The 18,758-nt window shown below is 40.7% G+C and overlaps 1 protein-coding gene across 1 annotated transcript in view; it reads right to left on the reverse strand.

Moving 5' to 3' along the window:
- UNC93A (unc-93 homolog A) overlaps window positions 1-18,276 on the reverse strand; it is a 43,912-nt gene extending 25,636 nt beyond the window's left edge. The window contains exons 1-3 of the mRNA XM_081325787.1: window positions 18,253-18,276; window positions 3,236-3,401; window positions 1,347-1,528 (exon numbers count right to left, since the gene is read on the reverse strand). Coding sequence (XP_081181913.1) covers window positions 1,347-1,528; window positions 3,236-3,322 — 269 coding nt within the window. The 5' untranslated portion in view covers window positions 3,323-3,401; window positions 18,253-18,276. The remainder of the gene's footprint in view (window positions 1-1,346; window positions 1,529-3,235; window positions 3,402-18,252) is intronic.
- Window positions 18,277-18,758: the final 482 nt, after the last annotated feature.

Here is an 18,758-nt window from a genome sequence, read left to right on the forward strand (position 1 = left end):
AACCTATGGCACACGAGCCAAAGGTGGCACTCAGAGCCCTCTCTGTTGGCAAATGTGCCACTGCCGCTGCCAGCAGCAGGTCCATCAGGCCGCCACCACCACCCGGAGCAGAAGCCCCGCCCAGCACAAAGGAGGCGAAGCGTCCGACTAGCAAGCTCAAGTAGAGGTGGTAGAACAGAGGTCACCAACCATTGTTGATTGGCGGACTGGAAGAAAAGGGAGGGGGAAGCATTTTACATGCATACATGCGCACACAGGGCCGCAAGCATGCATGCGCAGTGAATAGGGTGGGGCTAGTGCCTGCATGATACTCACTAGTTCTGTCCCATTCTTGCATGGCACAGTGCCTTGTATCTGCACCCCGCGGTGCGACAGCGGCCGTTTTTGCGTCTTGCTGCACGGTGGCCCATTTTTGTGCCCCCGGGTTTTGCGTGCCAGATGCGGCACTTGGAGATGCCTCCCTGCCCCTTCCCCGAGGGCACCACAATGGTGATGTGGCCCAGGCACTTTGCAATAAATAAGTGGGTTTTGGGTTGCAGTTTGGGCACTTGGTCTCTAAAAGGTTCGCCATCACTGCCCTATTTCCATTGCCAATAAGAGCTCTATCCATATTGAAATTGGTATCATTCTGAGGCCTGGCCTGATCTCAAATATTTAAAAGTTTTCTCTTCTCTTCATCTTAGGGAGCTGAAGGCCCCTATTTCATTCTTTAAAAACTTACATACAAAGTTGTCTATTGGCTCTGTTCATTTGCAGATCTTGGCATGTCGTAAAAAACCCAGTTCTGTCCTTCAAGTCAATAAAATTTCACACCACTTCTATAGATATTTTTCCATTCTTCTTCCCAGCTGCTACCTGCTGCTTCCTCAGGTATCAGTAATGTTTATAGCCTTAAAGCATTCATTTTAAAACATTTATTTGTCCTATCAAATCCTAAAGTACTTTTGTGAAGCCCAAACCATCTACTGAACAAATATCCACCTATTTACTCTGTAGCTATACATTTCCCAATTTAGTTCAATTCAATTAGATTTTTCATGGTGGTATCCCCCTACAGATCAGTCAGCCAGAAATTATATCTGTTGTCCCAAATATGGAGAAGAGAAGGCAGAGCTGGGGAGTGGAGTTAAGTATGTCATCAGTTTAGAGTCCTTGCATTCCCACAAGCATTCCAAGTCCAATCCCTCTTGAATTCTGTTATCTGGTGCCCATTTAGTTCAGGTGACCAGATTCTTGTTTATCGGCTGGAATAAATCTTTTACGCTGCAACCTTAAGAATGATCCTAATTCTTTGTGTTTGGCACAATGCATTGCAAATGTCATAGGAATTAGGAAATACTTATTACCAGCTGGCATAGAAGTTTCCCAATGAGAATGTAATATAGCAGCACATGGAGACTACAATGGTCCACTTGCATCCAAATTTCTTAATGACGACTGATGGGAGAAACATGGAGGAGAGAATGAGAGCAGTGTAGATCACACTCAGGGAAGCAACTCCCAGGCCTTCTTCAGAGTGGAGGCTGCTCTGTACAGACAAAATGTAACAGAGGCACATATTTATAGTAAACACGATAATGCATGGGGGGCAATGATTGATAAAAACAGAGGAAGACACAGTTAAGCCAGAAAGGTTTGGCAATGAAACCATGATTTCAAACACATATGACAAATGCATTGTCATCACAAAATGCTGCCTTAGCTTACTGTGTCCTGACCTCTGAAGAAGTCAGAGCATTTGGGTGATGATGTTTCATCAAGCCTCCCTCCATGGGTGCCCACAGATTAAGGCCCTCTACTGGGGCATCCAGACTCATCAGTCTTAATTGTACAGAGCAATGGAAATACATAGTGTCTCTTGCCATGGGGCACTTTTAGAAAGGAAGCAGATTGACCAAGCCACCAATTGCCACCAATAATCAATTAAAGTGCTAATGTTTATACAAAGCTATTCCAGCCTGAGAAAGTTAGGTGGTAAGTTCTTGTAATGTGAGAAAGACTTTGCTGAGGGAACAAACAGATAAGAGGGCGCATGGCCCACAGCTGCATAATGGACAGAGAAAGGGACTTTGTTGTAATCTCTTTCAGAAGCTGCAAAGGAGATGGCGGGAGTTTTGTACTTTCAGAATTGTAAGGATTTGAATCTTCGAAAGGAATCTTACAATAAGGAAGTATTAGCACATCTGATAGTGTTTTCTATCTGTTCTACCTGGGATGATTGATAGTTTATGTCAGGGGTCTTCAAACTTGGCCCTTTTATGACTTGTGGACTTCAACTCCCAGAATTCCTCAGCCAGGCACACTGGTTTATGTAGTCATGAAAGGGCAGCAGGCTGTTGGAAATGAATGTTGTTGAAAGGTGATAGATGCTGAGAATTTTCTGCCCTGATACAACAAAAATTATTTGGTCACACCACCAGGATCACTGCTCTTATCTTGAGGCACTTATGATTTATTTCAATTTGTGGGTTAAAACTTTCCTCCATTATGCAACCTCACATCATCTGTTTGAAAACAATAGCATTTTGCCTCTGAAAATCAGGTTTTCCCAAGGCAGAATACAGAACATTAAAATTACAGAGAATAGTTTTAACAGCAATTAAAAGACACAATAAAATAAATAAAGCAGCCACCAGAGTGGTTAATCATTTTTATGCAATATATATTTAGTATGATAAGTATTATATGAATACACATCACAAATGCACAAATGCATAGGTATATACAAATGTACATGATCAGGAAAAAATAAATAAAATAAAAATAAAATGTGAAAAGCAAATGAATTTATATCAGTTCTATATAAGGTGGTAGCACAGTTGGTAAAACATCAGCCCACAACCATTGTGTCACATGGCACTACTTAAAAGCCACATAATGGTTAGCATCCTAAACATTTTAGGTCCATACCCTTCAATCAATCAAACAAAAAAAAGAGAGAAGAGGAGAGGAGAGGAGAGGAGAGGAGAGGAGAGGAGAAGGGAAGGGAAGGGAAGGGAAGGGAAGGGAAGAGAAGAGAAGAGAAGAGAAGAGAAGAGAAGAGAAGAGAAGAGAAGAGAAGAGAAGAGAAGAGAAGAGAAGAGAAGAGAAGAGAAGAGAAGGGAAGAGAAGAGAAGAGAAGGGAAGAGAAGGGAAGAGAAGGGAAGAGAAGAGAGCACGTACAATTCATTCTCTGCATATTCTGGAATGGATAGTGCTCAACAGGATCTCATAGATCCAAATACAGTTCACCTACCTGAAGGTTCTGGAGCCCTCCATAAGCAGTAAAGAGAAATGTGAATCCAAATGAAATCACAATAACGTTTTTCAGATATGAGTCCATAGCTGAGACATAGAAGTTCCCAATGGAGAAAACTGAGAGATGAGGGTCTAAGAATGGCTGGATTCTAGCTTTCCTTCACCTTGAATATAAAGGAGTCATGTTAGCTATATGAAAACCTGCCCACGAACATTGCCTTCTTCAGCTTTGAAAATGTTACAATTCTGGTAGCACTGGGAAGAAATGGTACCAATTAACCTGTTGTGAAGTATTGATAGGGCTCCACAGAAGGCACACAACTTTTGTATGAAGTCTTCTCTAAAATTTTGTAAATCATTCCCAGCCACAAGGCAACTTTCTAGATTGCTTTTTTTAAAAAACAGCTCTCCCTTCCTTGCCCACTCACGCTGAAGGAGGAGTATATTTTAAGAAACAGGTGGGTGGGATACAGTTTTGGCTTACCATTCCATTGAAAAGGTCACTTGGAAAGCTGTAGGACTTACTGTTTCCCAAAACAGTGTTCCTCAAAATATTTTCTTCCAGATATGTTGGAGTGCAAATCCCATCTTTCCCAGCTATTAAATATCTCTATGCAGCAAACACCACATATGTGCTGCACACTAAAAAAAAAAAAGAATTTGTATGCAACAAGCCATATTAAACCAATCTGCACAGAATGAGAAGCTGAGAGATCAACAGATATACTGTGGAGTAGAAACCCAGGAGAAGAATACAGATACAAAGCAGGACCAAGAACACATACATTTAATAACTAATAAATAAATAAGCAAATAAATAAAATCATGCCAAGCATAAGGAAAATCTAGGTAAATGTAAACAATTCAAGACAAATGCCTTTATGACTCCAGGAATAGCTTCTATATAACCACGGCTATGACTGAATGCAAGAATATATTTTATAAATCATGGTTCACAAACAATCGTGTACGGTATATAAATTCAGTTAAGATCACTGTTTTTTGCCTCAGCATGCCTCACAAAGCCTCAGGTGTCAGTGGATCCAGATCACAACTAGCCTGTTCAGTTAATTCTGCAGAATTTTCCAACTTGTTGTGAGTGAATCTTTCTTTACTTGTCAAGGCTGAAAAGTTGTTGTTGTTGTTTTTGTACCAAGCTCTAAAATGTACCTCAAAGGCCTGTGGTATGTCAGCATTGACACTCGGTTAGGTTTTTTTTTCTGTCAGGGCACCTAAGATTAAACTGACTCCAAAGGAGCCCAGATAGTCTTTGTCTGTCTGTCTCAGCTCTTATATATGCAGAGAATTTAAAGAATGTCCTCTTAAATCCTTTCCTTTACTACAGCAATGCAGGCCTGACACAATAATTTGCTATAGAATGGACATTTCTAGCAAATGAAGGAACATCTTTATGTAGCCTAAAGAGAAAAAGAAAAAGAAAGAGCTCAATTTTTCCTTGAAGTTCATTTTTCCTTTCTCTAAACTTATTTCAGTTTATTAATGCCCTTCTTTACATTTCCGTTTAAATATTCATACAACTTTAACAAACATTTGGGGTGTATTATCAGCTACCTTAAAACATGGCTTTCATTCATCTTAATAGTCTCACATGTGAAAGTTTATGAAACTTTTCTTCAGTACCATGACTGCAGTGCTCCACTGCACTCCGCAGATTGCTTGCGTTTGCATTGCAGGCTAAGCCATCGTGATTTACAATCTTGACAGCTGCACTCATCTGTACCAAGCAAAAAACTAAACAATCTGCATCATGGCTTAATGTACTGTATGAACTCAGTCTGATATATGTTAGCAGCATTTGCAAAATATGTCTCCTACATTCAGCCAATCATATCTAGCAGGGATTAAGAAAGATGCTCTCTTTTGAACAGGAAACATTCAGTTTTAGTTTGACAACCAGAGAGCTGAGCTGACTGAGTCTTTGCAAAGATGGAAAATGAAATTTCTTTCTCAACCACCTCAAGAAAAGAATGGCAGCCCAGGACCGTCACGTCACTGGAGCTCATGTGGAAAAAGCTGAAATTGAAACTGGGATCAAAACCATCTTATTCTTCACACACACACACACACACACACCCCAATGTTAAGTTTGTTGCTTTGGTAGCTGATCTGCTGCAATCTCTTTTTATTTCTCCTCTCCCTTACCCCACTTTCATCTCATCACTATAAACTGATATTTAATATGGAACATTTTGTCCAGAGCTGGATCACAATGATTTGTGCCAGCTCTGTTTAGATAATTGCAAGCTTTGGCAAAGCAGATGGATGTGAGGACTTTTCCACAGAGGAAAGTGGGAAGGCTGAGTTTCAGATGATTCCAGAGGTCAGAAGGAGATTGAAATATTGACTCATGCAAACTGTCCTTTACATGTCTACTCATGCAATCTTCAGCAAGGTTCTCATCATCTTCATGTAGGACTTGTAACATGAAAAAGGAGGCACTGTGATATCATTCAGTAGCTAATGTCAGATTTTGGTCTGGGAGACCAGCAGCCAATTTATTTTCTATTTTTCCAAAGACTCAGACAGCTCTGCTCTTTGGTTGTCAAACTGAAGCTGAAAGTTGCCACCTACCGAGTCATATCTTGATTCATCTGGCCCATGAATTAGCTCACCTGTTCGAAAGAGCATCTTTCTCAATCCCTGCTAGATTTGATTGACTGAACGTAGGAGACACCTTCCTGGAAAAACAGGTCTTCTATTAGTAATCTATGGTATTCTTCCCCATTAATAATCTCTCACATGGGTGACTGATAAGACCTTTTTTCTAAATACTCTATATCAGGGGTATAGAGTGCCTGGCTGAGGAATTCTGGGAGTTGAAGTCTACAAGTCATAAAAGGGCCAAGTTTGAAGACCCCTGCTCTATATACTTGTGGATAAGCCAAGAACTTTTAAGTACCAAAATATACCCCCTAATCTGAGTTTGGTTTATCTGCAAATAGGCTTATCCATGAGTATACAGTATATGGTAGGTTTTCCCCTCAGCCTTTTAAAAGTACCTGCATATCCTGAATATACTTGTGAATAAGCCCATCCACAGATAAGCTGACCCTTGAATTTATTTCCAAAATATCATGGAAAATGTTCCACCGCTGGATATGCTAATTGTGAAAATTTAAAGATATGAAATTTCAAAGGTCAGCTTATCTGTAGGTGGCATATTTTTCATGGTATTTTAGATATAAATTTAATAGTCAGCTTTTCCGCTGATGGGCTTACATGTGAATATATACTGTACCACAATACAAGCAAAAAGCTGAATGCTATAATTATTCTCTTAAAATAATCACAATTATCTTGTATCTGCATCAAAAAGTAATTCAACTTATTGCACTCTTAACATTTTCTTAATATTATTGAATTGGTGTGTGTGTGTGTGTGTGTATACACACACACACAAACACACACACCCCAATTCAATAATATATATATATATATGCGGTGGCTCAGTGGGTTAGGACGCTGAGCTTGTCAATCAGAAGGTCGTCTAACAAATGGACAACCAGAAGTTTGGTCAGGGCCTCTGGACTCCCAAAATTCTGTTATCTCAGACCTTTTGATAAGACCACCGGGATAGCTGTGAAACTGACCAGAAGCAGCCTTAAAATGTCAGCTCTGGAGATAAGGTTTTAAAAAAAAACCTGATCCAGAAAATCAGATATCTGGTCATGCTCTTATAATACTTTGAAAATACTCCCTTGTCATTCTCCAATTTAGTTTCATCAGCTCCAAAAAAGACTGTCTCCCCAGGGCTTTATTCACCATTTCAGATGTTGATTTTCCAGTCCTAGCAGTCTTCCTGAAGCTTTTTAGTCTGATGGTACCTAATCAGGGTGAGGGCTGGATCCACTGAAGGGCAGATATATCACATTGTATCAATAGATAGCTAGATCTCTGTGTGTGGTATGTGTGTGTGTGTGTGTGTGTGTGTGTGTGTGTGTGTGTGTGAGAGAGAGAGAGAGAGAGAGAGAGAGAGAGAGAGAGAGAGAGAGAGAGAGAGAGAGAGAGAGAGAGAGAGAGAGAGAGAGAGAGAGAGAGAGAGAGAGAGAATATTTTGCAGTTTTTCTCCTTTTAAATGGCAATATCGTTGATAGGGCAACAATGGATCACATGTTTACATTAAGGATGCTAGCATGTGACTTAACACTAGCCATTATCCCTAAGTAAAGCCACTTTTGTCTCCCCCTTTTGCCCTCTGTTTGTGGTCTCTCAATTTTAGTCCATAAATAATAGCAATAACTTCTTACATAGAATGGTATTCTTCCTGGCCAGATTGAAAATACCCAGAGGGTGCCGGTACTGAATGCAGAATAATATACAAAGATGATGATGATGATGATCATTATTATTATTATTATTATTATTATTATTATTATTATTATTATTATTATTATTATTATTATTATTATTATTATTATTATTATTATTATTATTTGCCACCAACTTCAATGGACTTCAATATATTTTGATCGGGAGTGGTGAGGTGAAGATTTAAGTACTCCTTGATGAGTTTTTGTTTTATTTTAATAGCAATAGCAATAGCACTTAGACTTATATACCACTTCATAGTGCTTTACAGCCATCTCTCAGTGGTTTACAGAGTCAGCATATTGTCCCCAACAATCTGGGTCCCCATTTTACCAACCTCAGAAGGATGGAAATCCGAGTTAAACTTAAGCCCACCAAGATTGAGCTGCTGGCAGTTGGCAGAGTTAGCTTGCAATACATTCTAACCGCAGTAAAACTCTCCTACCTTACCTGTGGAGTTTAATAGGAGACTTCCATTTCCTGCTTTTTCTGTCTTATTTATTTCCAAGGAAATCAGTTAAGGAGAAAACATTGCAGCAACTGCAAGATGATTTTGATGGCAGTAGTAGACACCCACAGGCATTCTTAGAGCTCTGATCACAGTAGAGGGAAGTCACTGGAGACACAAGCTGCTAAATCTATTTCCGTTGCTGAATCCTCCTCCGCTTTCTTCTCCCCGACACTGCACCTAGACAATCCCCTCTTCTAATTTATTCAGTCAGGTAACCTTTTAAATTATATTTCCACCTCACCCACTACAAGTCTGATGGCTATTGTCCAAGAGTGGTGTTGGACACCTGAGCTGCTTTTTCAGAATCAAGGCAGAATCTTCTGAGACTAGTAGTTTTATGCTATTTAAAGTCTGTCTTCTTATTCTATTTGAACACAAGTTTCCCCCACCCCAAAATAGAGAACTTTTATTATACGGTAGTCTCTCTTGACTTGACACACCGTACTGTTCCTGCAATATGCCTTTAAGCAGGAATGACAAGTGTGTTGCAATGCACTTCTGTCTTTCACAATCCTCATCTTAATTTCATATTTAATGCTAGTGAACCGAAACATGCCAGAAGTGACCGCCCAAGTCACCTGGTTCCAGGAGGAAGGGAACGCATCGGCAAGGTTACTTGAGTCTACTCCCCAACTGACTCAGCAGGTTTGAGCAAAAAATGGCTCTGCAAGCCACACTATAACAATTGTCCCACAAATGGGCTGTAGACATTTTGCCACCCCCTCTCCAGTCCAGTGGAGTTTTGCCACCCCCTCTCCAGCTAGTGGAGGTGACAGTATTCCAGCTGAGTTATTCAAAATCTTAAAAGACGATGCAGTAAAAGTGCTACACTCAATTTGCCAGCAAATTTGGAAAACTCAACAATGGCCACAGGATTGGAAAAGATCAGTTTACATTCCAATTCCAAAGAAAGGCAGTGCCAAAGAGTGTTCAAACTATCGCACCATTGCACTCATTTCTCACGCTAGTAAAGTTATGCTTAAAATCCTACAAGCTAGAGTCCAGCAGTATGTGGATCGAGAACTACCAGAAGTACAGGCAGGATTTCGAAGAGGCAGAGGAACTAGAGATCAAATTGCTAATATACGCTGGATCATGGAGAAAGCTAGAGAGTTCCAGAAAAACATCTACTTCTGCTTCATTGACTATGCTAAAGCCTTTGATTGTGTGGATCATAACAAACTGTGGCAAGTCCTTAAAGAGATGGGCGTACCGGACCATCTTATTTGTCTCTTGAGAAACCTATATGCGGGCCAAGAAGCAACAGTGAGAACTGGACACGGAAGCACTGATTGGTTCAAAATTGGGAAAGGAGTCCGGCAAGGCTGTATACTGTCGCCTTGCCTATTTAACTTATATGCAGAGCACATCATGAGAAAGGCAGGGCTAGATGAATCAAAAGTTGGAATTAAGATTGCCGGAAGAAACATCAACAACCTAAGATATGCAGATGATACCACTCTAATGGCAGAAAGTGAAGAGGAACTAAAGAGCCTCTTGTTGCGAGTGAAGAAGGAGAGTGCAAAACGTGGGTTGAAACTAAACATTAAGAAAACCAAGATCATGGCATCTGGCCCTCTCAATTCCTGGCAAATAGATGGGGAAGAAATGGAGGTAGTGACAGATTTTATTTTCCTGGGCTCCAAGATCACTGCAGATGGGGACTGTAGCCAAGAAATTAAAAGACGCTTTCTCCTTGGGAGGAAAGCCATGGCAAATCTAGACAGCACACTAAAAAGCAGAGATATCACCCTGTCAACAAAAGTGCGTATAGTCAAGGCTATGGTCTTCCCAGTTGCAATGTATGGCAGTGAAAGTTGGACCATAAGAAAGGCTGAGCGCCAAAGAATTGAAGCCTTTGAACTATGGTGCTGGAGAAGACTCCTGCGAGTCCCTTGGACTGCAAGGCGATCAAACCGGTCAGTCCTAGAGGAGATCAACCCTGACTGCTCTTTAGAAGGTCAGATCCTGAAGCTAAAACTCAAATACTTTGGCCACCTAATGAGAAGGAAGGACTCACTGGAGAAGAGCCTAATGCTGGGAAAGATTGAGGGCACTAGAAGAAGGGGACGACAGAGAATGAGGTGGCTGGATGGAGTCACTGAAGCAGTAGGTATGAGCTTAAATGGACTCCAGAAGATGGTAGAGGACAGGAAGGCCTGGAACATTGTCCATAGGGTCGCGATGGGTCGGACACGACTTCGCAACTAACAACAACAACTCCAGTCCACACATTCTTGCTATGACATCATGCTTATGTTATTTTTGTCTTACAACTTTGGTTTCTTAATCATTATTTAGGGCATGACAATATGTGTAAACAAGAGCACAGAGTGAAATTCACATATTCCTAACAATAACATGGTTGATTTGGGGCTAGCATGTTGAATGAACCCAACCACAAGGTGTATAAAAAGATCCCTCTCCTGCCCCCCCCCAGCGCAATTTACTTGAAAAGAAAAGCAATGCAGAAATTGTACTTTAAAAGTGCAGTTAATTATGCCATTTCCTAAAATGGCTGCCATTGAGAGCAATCTTCTTTTAAAATAAAAGCAGCATTTTTCTTAAACAGAATTGCATGAAGCCACATTAATGCCTATAAGCATTAAATCCAGAAGCACTTTAATGACTCCTTTTCTTTTTTAAAACAACAACAACAACTTGTGCTGGAGTGTGTATGGACAAGAAAGAATAAAAATTTAACACAAAGCAGTTCATCTATTAAAACCTTTTATAAACAGGTGACAGGATAGGCCAACCTTTCGGCGGCTTTCGATACCATCGACCATGGTATCTTGCTGCGGCGCCTCAGGGGACTGGGAGTGGGAGGCACGGTTCTGCGGTGGTTCTCCTCCTTTCTCCTGGGTCGCTCGCAGTCAGTGCTGGCAGGAGGACAGAGGTCGACTCCGAGGCCTCTCGTTTGCGGAGTCCCTCAGGGGTCAGTTCTCTCGCCTCTCCTGTTCAACATCTACATGAAACCGCTGGGTGAGATCATTCGTGGTTTTGGAGTAGGGTACCATCAGTATGCTGATGACACCCAGCTTTTCATCTCAACTCCAAACAGCATCAGTGATGCCCTCGACGTGATGTCCCGTTGCCTGAAAGCGGTCCGGGAATGGATGGGGAGGAACAGGCTTCAACTCAACCCGGACAAGACTGAATGGCTGTACATACCGGCAAACCAGGACACTCAGAACATCCCATCCCTTAACATCGGGGATGAGTTATTACCCCCTGTTGATAGGGCCCGCAACCTGGGTGTCCTCCTAGACTCACAGCTATCCTTGGAAGATCACATAGGAGCTGTGACCAAGGGGGCCTTCTCTCGGGTTCGACTGGTGCGCCAACTACGACCTTATCTGGACCTGGATGCCTTACGTACAGTCACCCATGCACTTGTGACCTCTCGCCTTGACTACTGTAACGCTCTCTACATGGGGCTGCCCTTGAGAGCCACTCAGAAGCTTCAACTGGTGCAGAGTGCAGCTGCACGGACACTTTTGGGAGCCTCCCGATACTCCCATATCACACCTCTCCTCCGTGAGCTGCACTGGCTTCCGGTTGCCTTCCGAGTGAAATTCAAGGTGCTAACAATGACATACAAAGCCCTACATGGCATGGGTCCAGACTACCTACGGGAGCACCTTCTGCCAACGTCAACACCCCTCCGTCCTGTACGCTCCCACAGAGAGGGCCTCCTCAGGGTGCCACCGCTCAAGGAATGTCGGCTGGTGGCCCCCAGGGGGAGGGCATTCTCAGTGGGTGCGCCAACCCTCTGGAACTGCTTGCCTACCGAAATCCGGATGGCCCCCGACCTCCGCAGCTTCCGGCGCGACTTAAAAACTTACCTGTTCCAGCAGTCCAGCCTGGCCTGATAGCTCTTGGGGTCTCAGATGTTTTTACTATCGTTTTTACTATTGTTCAACTGTATACCTACCTTACTCTGTACACCGCCCCGAGTCCCTCGGGAGAAGGGCGGTATATAAAAATAAATAAATAAATAAATAAATAAATAAATAAATAAATAAATAAATAAATAAAACTAGAGGCCTTTGTAATGTAATTAGCAAACAAAATCTGATAAAATCCAATCTTTTTAAAATGTACCTCTTTTCAACAGAGATGGTATTCACTTGCAGTAGAATCTTTACAGTCGTCATGAGCCAAACATATTTTCTTAATTCTCTTGGTTTCTGAACAGAACTAAGGTAGTCCTCAACCTACAAAAATTTGTTTAGTGACCATTTGAAGTTACAACATCAGTGAAAAAGTGACTTGTGAGTGGTTTTCACACTTAAAGACCATTGCAACACCTTTACAACCACATGGTCAAAATTCAGAACCTTGGTAACCGGCATGTATTTATGATAGTCACACAGTCTTGGGATCATGTGATCACCAGTGTGACTTTTCCAGTCAACTTCCAACAAGCAAAGTCAATGGGGGAAGCCAGATTCGCTTAATGATTGCATGATTCACTTAACAGCTGTAGCAATTCACTTAACAACTGTGGCAAGAAAAGTCATAAAATGGACAAAACTGCCTTGCTTAGTAACAGAAACTTTGGGCTCAATTATGGCCATATGTCAAGGACCACCTGTATTAGAACAAGAATTTGTAACTATTCCGTTCTGGTGGGAGAGCTGCCTCGCACCAAATATATGGAAACTATTGCTGCATCTACCAGTAAAGAGCTCCGGTGATGTTTGATAATTGAGGAGGCATCCATCCTCTTCTTTCAGCAGATATTCCATGAAATATCTCATGTTCAATGTGTTTAACATCTCATTATTAACCTGATACCGATACAAAGTTATAGGCAGCTCCTTAATAAATAGAGAAATTGGACAACCAGATCAAAAGAACCTCAATAATCTAACCAAAAAAAGGTCAAATTACAAGAGAAGGACTCTGGCAAATGAAAAGCAGTGGACCCATTCTCCCACATTTCTATGGATACCCAGAAATGCACAAGCCCAACATAGACTCTTTGTCCAATTGTATCATTCTGAGAGACCCTAATTTATAATGTAGACAAAGAACTCACACACACACACACACACACACACACAAAGCTTGGACATCTCACAGAGGAGAGTAAATACCCCACCACAGTGATTGCAAAAAATCAAAGCCCTAAAAATAGAGGAAGATGAAATTATAGTTTTATCTAATGTCACATCACCATTCATGTCTATAGATTGAGAATTAGGAAAAGAATCCATGGCATCAGTGCTACATAGCATATATGACTTATACAAATACACTAAAATTGAAATACCTAGAATCATAAACCACATCAACCTCTTTCTCACCTCCACTTTGATGGACAAACATACCAATAAATCAGAGGCACACCTATTGGAATGCCACTCTCAGGATTCATAGGAGACATTCTAATGTAGCGTAAAAAACTATAGCACTCCCACACATGAAACCAAACATATGGATCTAGTATGTAAATGACACTTTTGTCTTAATAAAAAAAGAACAACACAAGACAATCAATAATATCTTCAAAGGAATAAAATTGACAAAGCAACAACTACTTTTCTGTATACCCTCATCAGTAGAGGAAACAATAGCAAATGAGAAGCACAAGTCTATTGAAAAACAGCCCATACTAGCCAGTGCTCCATTACCAAAGTAACAATCCAACCTCCCATAAGAGGAACTGTATAGAAATATTATTCCGAAAAGCACAAATGCACTGCAGCAACCTGGAATACCAGAAAAAAGAAACAGATCACTTATACAACATCTTCCAACAAAATAGATACCCATGCAACTTTATCAAAAAGTGCCTGACCATTTAACTGACTGTAGCACAACCAACGCAAGCTACGAAAAGGATAACACTGCCATACATCAAAATCATCTCAGAAAAGAACCAACAGATTATTACAACCACACAGCATCATGTAGCACACAAACCAATTTAAGCCCTCCAAAACAACTCAACGAAACCAACAGAGCCAGTAGCACAAGAAGGAGAAACAGGAGTCATCTGCAGTAAAGGTTCCCCCACACATGCTAGTCGTTTCCGACTCTAGGGGCCGGTGCTCATCTCCGTTTCAAAGCCGAAGAGCCAGCGTTTGTCCGAGGACGTCTCCGTGGTCATGTGGCCGGCATGACTAGACGCCAAAGGCGCACGGAACACTGTTACCTTCTCACCGTAGTGTTCCCTATTTTTCTACTTGCATTTTTTACGTGCTTTCGAACTGCTAGGTTGGCAGAAGCTGGGACGAGTAACAGGCGCTCACTGTGTTATGCGGCACTCAGGATTCGACCCACCAAACTGCCGACCTTCTGATCGACCAGCTCAGCGTCCTAACCCACTGAGCCACCGCGTCCCTCCCTCATCTGTAGTACAACATACAATTTAAGAACTGTAACAGCCAGTAGGTAGGACAAGCAGAAGACTAGCAGAGCATATCCATGAAGGCCAGTCAGAAGACTTGATAAAATAATCTCACTTGATGAAATAATATCATGTCCTCTTCATTAGTCAACACCCAGATAAACAATGATTAACAGCACACAAACAATTAACCAGAAAGCAATACCCTAATAAGGAGCCACCAAGGAGAAAACCACACCTCCACTGAACCTGGCAGGGCAAGCTACTGTATATAAACTCTGAATGGCTTTAAAGCATAGAGTTTGTGGCTCCTGGGGTAGCAGGCAGTCATGAATATTTATGACCATTGAATTTGCAGCCATTGAATGGAACAAACAAAGCGTAGAGGATTGCAACATGGATGTGTTGGGCTCACAGTGCAAGAATGCCTCACATGACAGAAGACAGTCGATTCTGATATCTCTTTATGCAACCATTGGGTCAATAACTGTTACTATATCATACCATAATTGTATAATCTCCTATCCTTTGCACATTTTTAGAATAAGCATCACCCATGCCACATTTTGAACGGTAACAACATTGCAGTAATGGGTGGCACAGTGGTTAAAATGCAGTATTGCAGGCTAATTCTGCTGACTGTGAGCAGTTTGATCCTGACTGGCTCATGGTTGACTCAGCCTTCCATCCTTCTCAGGTCAGTAAAATGAAGATCCAGATTGTTGAGGGCAATATACTGACTCTGTAAACCACTTAAACAGGGCTGTAAAGCACTGTGAAGCGGTATCTAAGTCTAAGTGCTATTGCTATTTCTAAACATAACTAAGAATAATTTTCACAGATTTTAACATGATTTATGTCTCAGTAATAATTCTTAGAATCTGTTCAGCCTATTCTCTAAGCCAAGCACCTGTGAGCTTTTGTACAAGTTCAGGCAAAGAATGAGCTAGATGTGGATGAGTTGGTTTTGCTGCTCCCTTATTTTGGAAAACAACTTGGCACACTCCTTTTCCAATACATTTCCATTTTCTTGTGCAATATCTGTTATAGTACCACTACAATATGATATAGCCAGAATTGGAATATGATCAATTTAGGTTCATTGTGAAAAATATTCATGGTAGCCAGATACCCCATTAGCAACCTAATCAGATAAAGCCTATCCAGTAATGATCTTAATGTTAGAAATAGAAAAGTAATGGCTTTAAAGATAGGGGATTTAATATTCAGCCTCTGTTGCTTAGATTGAACAAAAAGAGGAGCCTATCATCATGGCAGAATGAAGAGTTGATGAATAGGACAAGGAGAGGACTTGAGATCACCTACAAGTGCTCCAGATAGCTGCTCCTTATTGGAGCTCAAGCTGGGAAGGGTTGGCTTAGAGCTTTGGGAGATATGGGAAGAGCTGTCTTGCTCAGACTGTGGTGGTGCCTTTGAAAAGACATTAAATTCACATATTTTCCTCTCTCTCTCTCCCCTTCTCTCTCTCCCCTCCCTCCCTCTCTCTCTGTACTATAGGCAGCCAAAAGGTTTGATCGGACTAAGGGTCCAAATAAATTTGAAATTAGATTTTGGAATTAATTATAAAGAATCCTTCCTATGGGAAATGCTTTTATTTTGAAACATAACATTTTAAAAATTAGGCACTAGAGGGAATTAGAGGGAGACTGTATAGATTACAATTCAAGGAGAACATTTAAACTCAATTTAAAATTACGGAATAAAGCAAAATATTTTACTGTAAGATAAATTGAACGAGTGTCTGTTCTATAGATATACTATATCTAAAAGATGCTATCTAAAAGATGCTATTTTTATTTTTATTTTTATTTTATTTTAATTCCATTTATATCCTGCCCTTCTCCGAAGACTCAGGGCGGCTTACAAGCTTAGCAGTAGCCTTCATTCTATGTATATGCCTGCTTATTAGGGCTTTCACACACCCCCAAGCGGCATTATTACAAAGTCAGCTTAATTGCCCCCAACAATCTGGCTCCTCATTTTACCTACCTCGGAAGGATGGAAGGCTGAGTCAACCTTGAGCCTGGTGAGATGCGAACCTGCACTAATTGCAGGCAGCTGGTGTTACTTAAGGAGGCATTAGCCCACTGCTCCACCAAGGCTATGGAAGAGGAGCACGTTGTACCTAACGAGTGAGACTAATTTCACTGATTTTAGAAAAGAAATTGGCTTATGTTTTAATAATTAAAAGGGGGATACAAGAAATAAACTGAAAGAGTGACCTGGATAACCTTCCTATAGTGGATTTAACAAATGAGTTTTGTTAATTTTGAAAAATTTTATGAAAGGCGAAAAGAAAAAAGTAAATCAAGTTCAATGACATTATTTGATGGGGCTAAAGAATAAGATGTTAGAAGTAAAAAAATAAGGAATATAAAACTGTTTTATTTGATCAAGGTTAAAAGAGATATATTGCTATTTCTGACAATCCCTATAGACCTTTGCTGATATCAGGACAGAAATGACAATAGTAATTTTTAAGAGAAATTACTAAAAAATTTTATACTTGTGATGAAGTTGAGAAGTCACTTCTTTACATATGTCTTTTTTTCTTTACTATATTATTTTTCTTTCTTTTCTATTTTCCCCCTTTTTTCTTCCTTTTTTGCACTTTCTGCTTTTTCTTTTTACTATTCTTTTTTTCAATTGCATTAATTTTTACTGTTGCAATTATAATAATTAATTTACCATAAAAAAAGAAATTCTATAAGGCTAGCCACCAGGTGTCATTAAAGTATAAGTCTGCAAAGCAGTGGTCAGCCTCGCCACCCTTCTGCTCTTTGACAGTTAGGACAGCTTTTAAAAACAAACAAATTACACGAATGGAGACAAACAAGAGTTCTGCCATTTCAACAGCACAACAAACTGTGCAGCTGTGTTTTCAGGCTGCTGGCCAAGAGTATGTTGTTTTTGCTGTTTTTTCCTCCAGCTGCTACAAAGGGCTGACCCATGACAAGCCAAAAGGGAATATGTGTGTATGTGTGTGGGGGTGGGGGTGGGGGTGGAGAGGGGGACATCCATACACAGCCAGCTAGCAGCACATCAAGATAAAACCACAAAAATGCAAATGCTTGAAAGCATGATGCAGAGATACCGTTGCTTGCCTTGAACTATCACAATCCTGACTCCTCTTGGCTGGTTTCCCTACACTAAATAAAGCTAAGCAAGGTCTGGCTGCTGTGGAGGAGGAGAGGAAGATATTCAGCCTAATCTGCTTCAGAGCTTGCTTTAGCTCTTTCATTTGTTTCCTCCAGAGTCACGGAGGATAATGTTTGACACTTTTGAAATCTTTGTGTGAGCGAGAAGATGTTCTTCTGATTGTCCCATGCCTTTCTTTCCTGCTTCCTGTCCTGAACAGGTATAGTTTTCAGCTGCTATTTTTTCTCAGCCAAAGGGCGGATCTGTAAGAGGGATGAACATCTTCTAGAGCAGGGGTATTCAAGCTTGGCAACTTTAAAACTTGTGGACTTCAACTCCCAGAATTCCTCAGCCAGCTGGCTGAGGAATTCTGGGAGTTGAAGTCCACAAGTCTTACAGTTGCCAAGTTTGAAGACCCCTGCTCTAGAGCAGTGTTTCTCCAGCTGTGTGGTCTTCAATATCTTGCCTGGGAAATTCTGGGAGTTGAAGTCCACACAGATTAAAGTTGCCGACACACTGGTCTAATAATTTGCCTTACAGTCCAGCATTCCCTGGTGAGAATGGCCTTGGCATCAGCTCCAGAAGATAAAGTTAGAGATTAATTGAAGTGAATTTTGAACTGAGAAACCAGGGTTAGAATAGATTAGAAAATTACCTTCTGTTATCTGGATGTTTTAATCCAAAGATGTTTCTGGTTCCCTGAAGCCAAGAATGAAGACATGCAATACATAATATATTTATTCCTTCTCTCCTTCTTTATTGATCTCATTTTGTTACAAGATGGGTAGCAAACAAACAAACAAACAAACAAATAGATAAATGTCAGTTTATAGTTTTGTTGTTTGTGGTATGCTAGCACTGCTCTAAAATATTTTTTTTCTTTCCAGGTCTTATGAAGTTGCAGAGGAAGCTATTATAAGAACTGTATGCTTAAAAAAATACATCAAAGACAGATAGCACTATCGGCAGTAGATTATTTCTTTATAAACATATGTAACTGTAAACAGCAGATAGGAGAATAACGTCTTCCTAACATCTGAGGGCCAAATGAAAAATGGCCCACTGAGTCTACGATCAGAATTTTTTTCCATTTAAAAGAGAAAATCAAACCTTTCTTTTCTTTTCTCCTATTTGCATAATTTTGTCTAACTGAGTTGAGTC

Source organism: Vipera berus (assembly GCF_964194415.1).
Source record: "Vipera berus genome assembly, chromosome: 1".
In the NCBI taxonomy this organism is placed as follows: Eukaryota; Metazoa; Chordata; class Lepidosauria; order Squamata; family Viperidae; genus Vipera; species Vipera berus.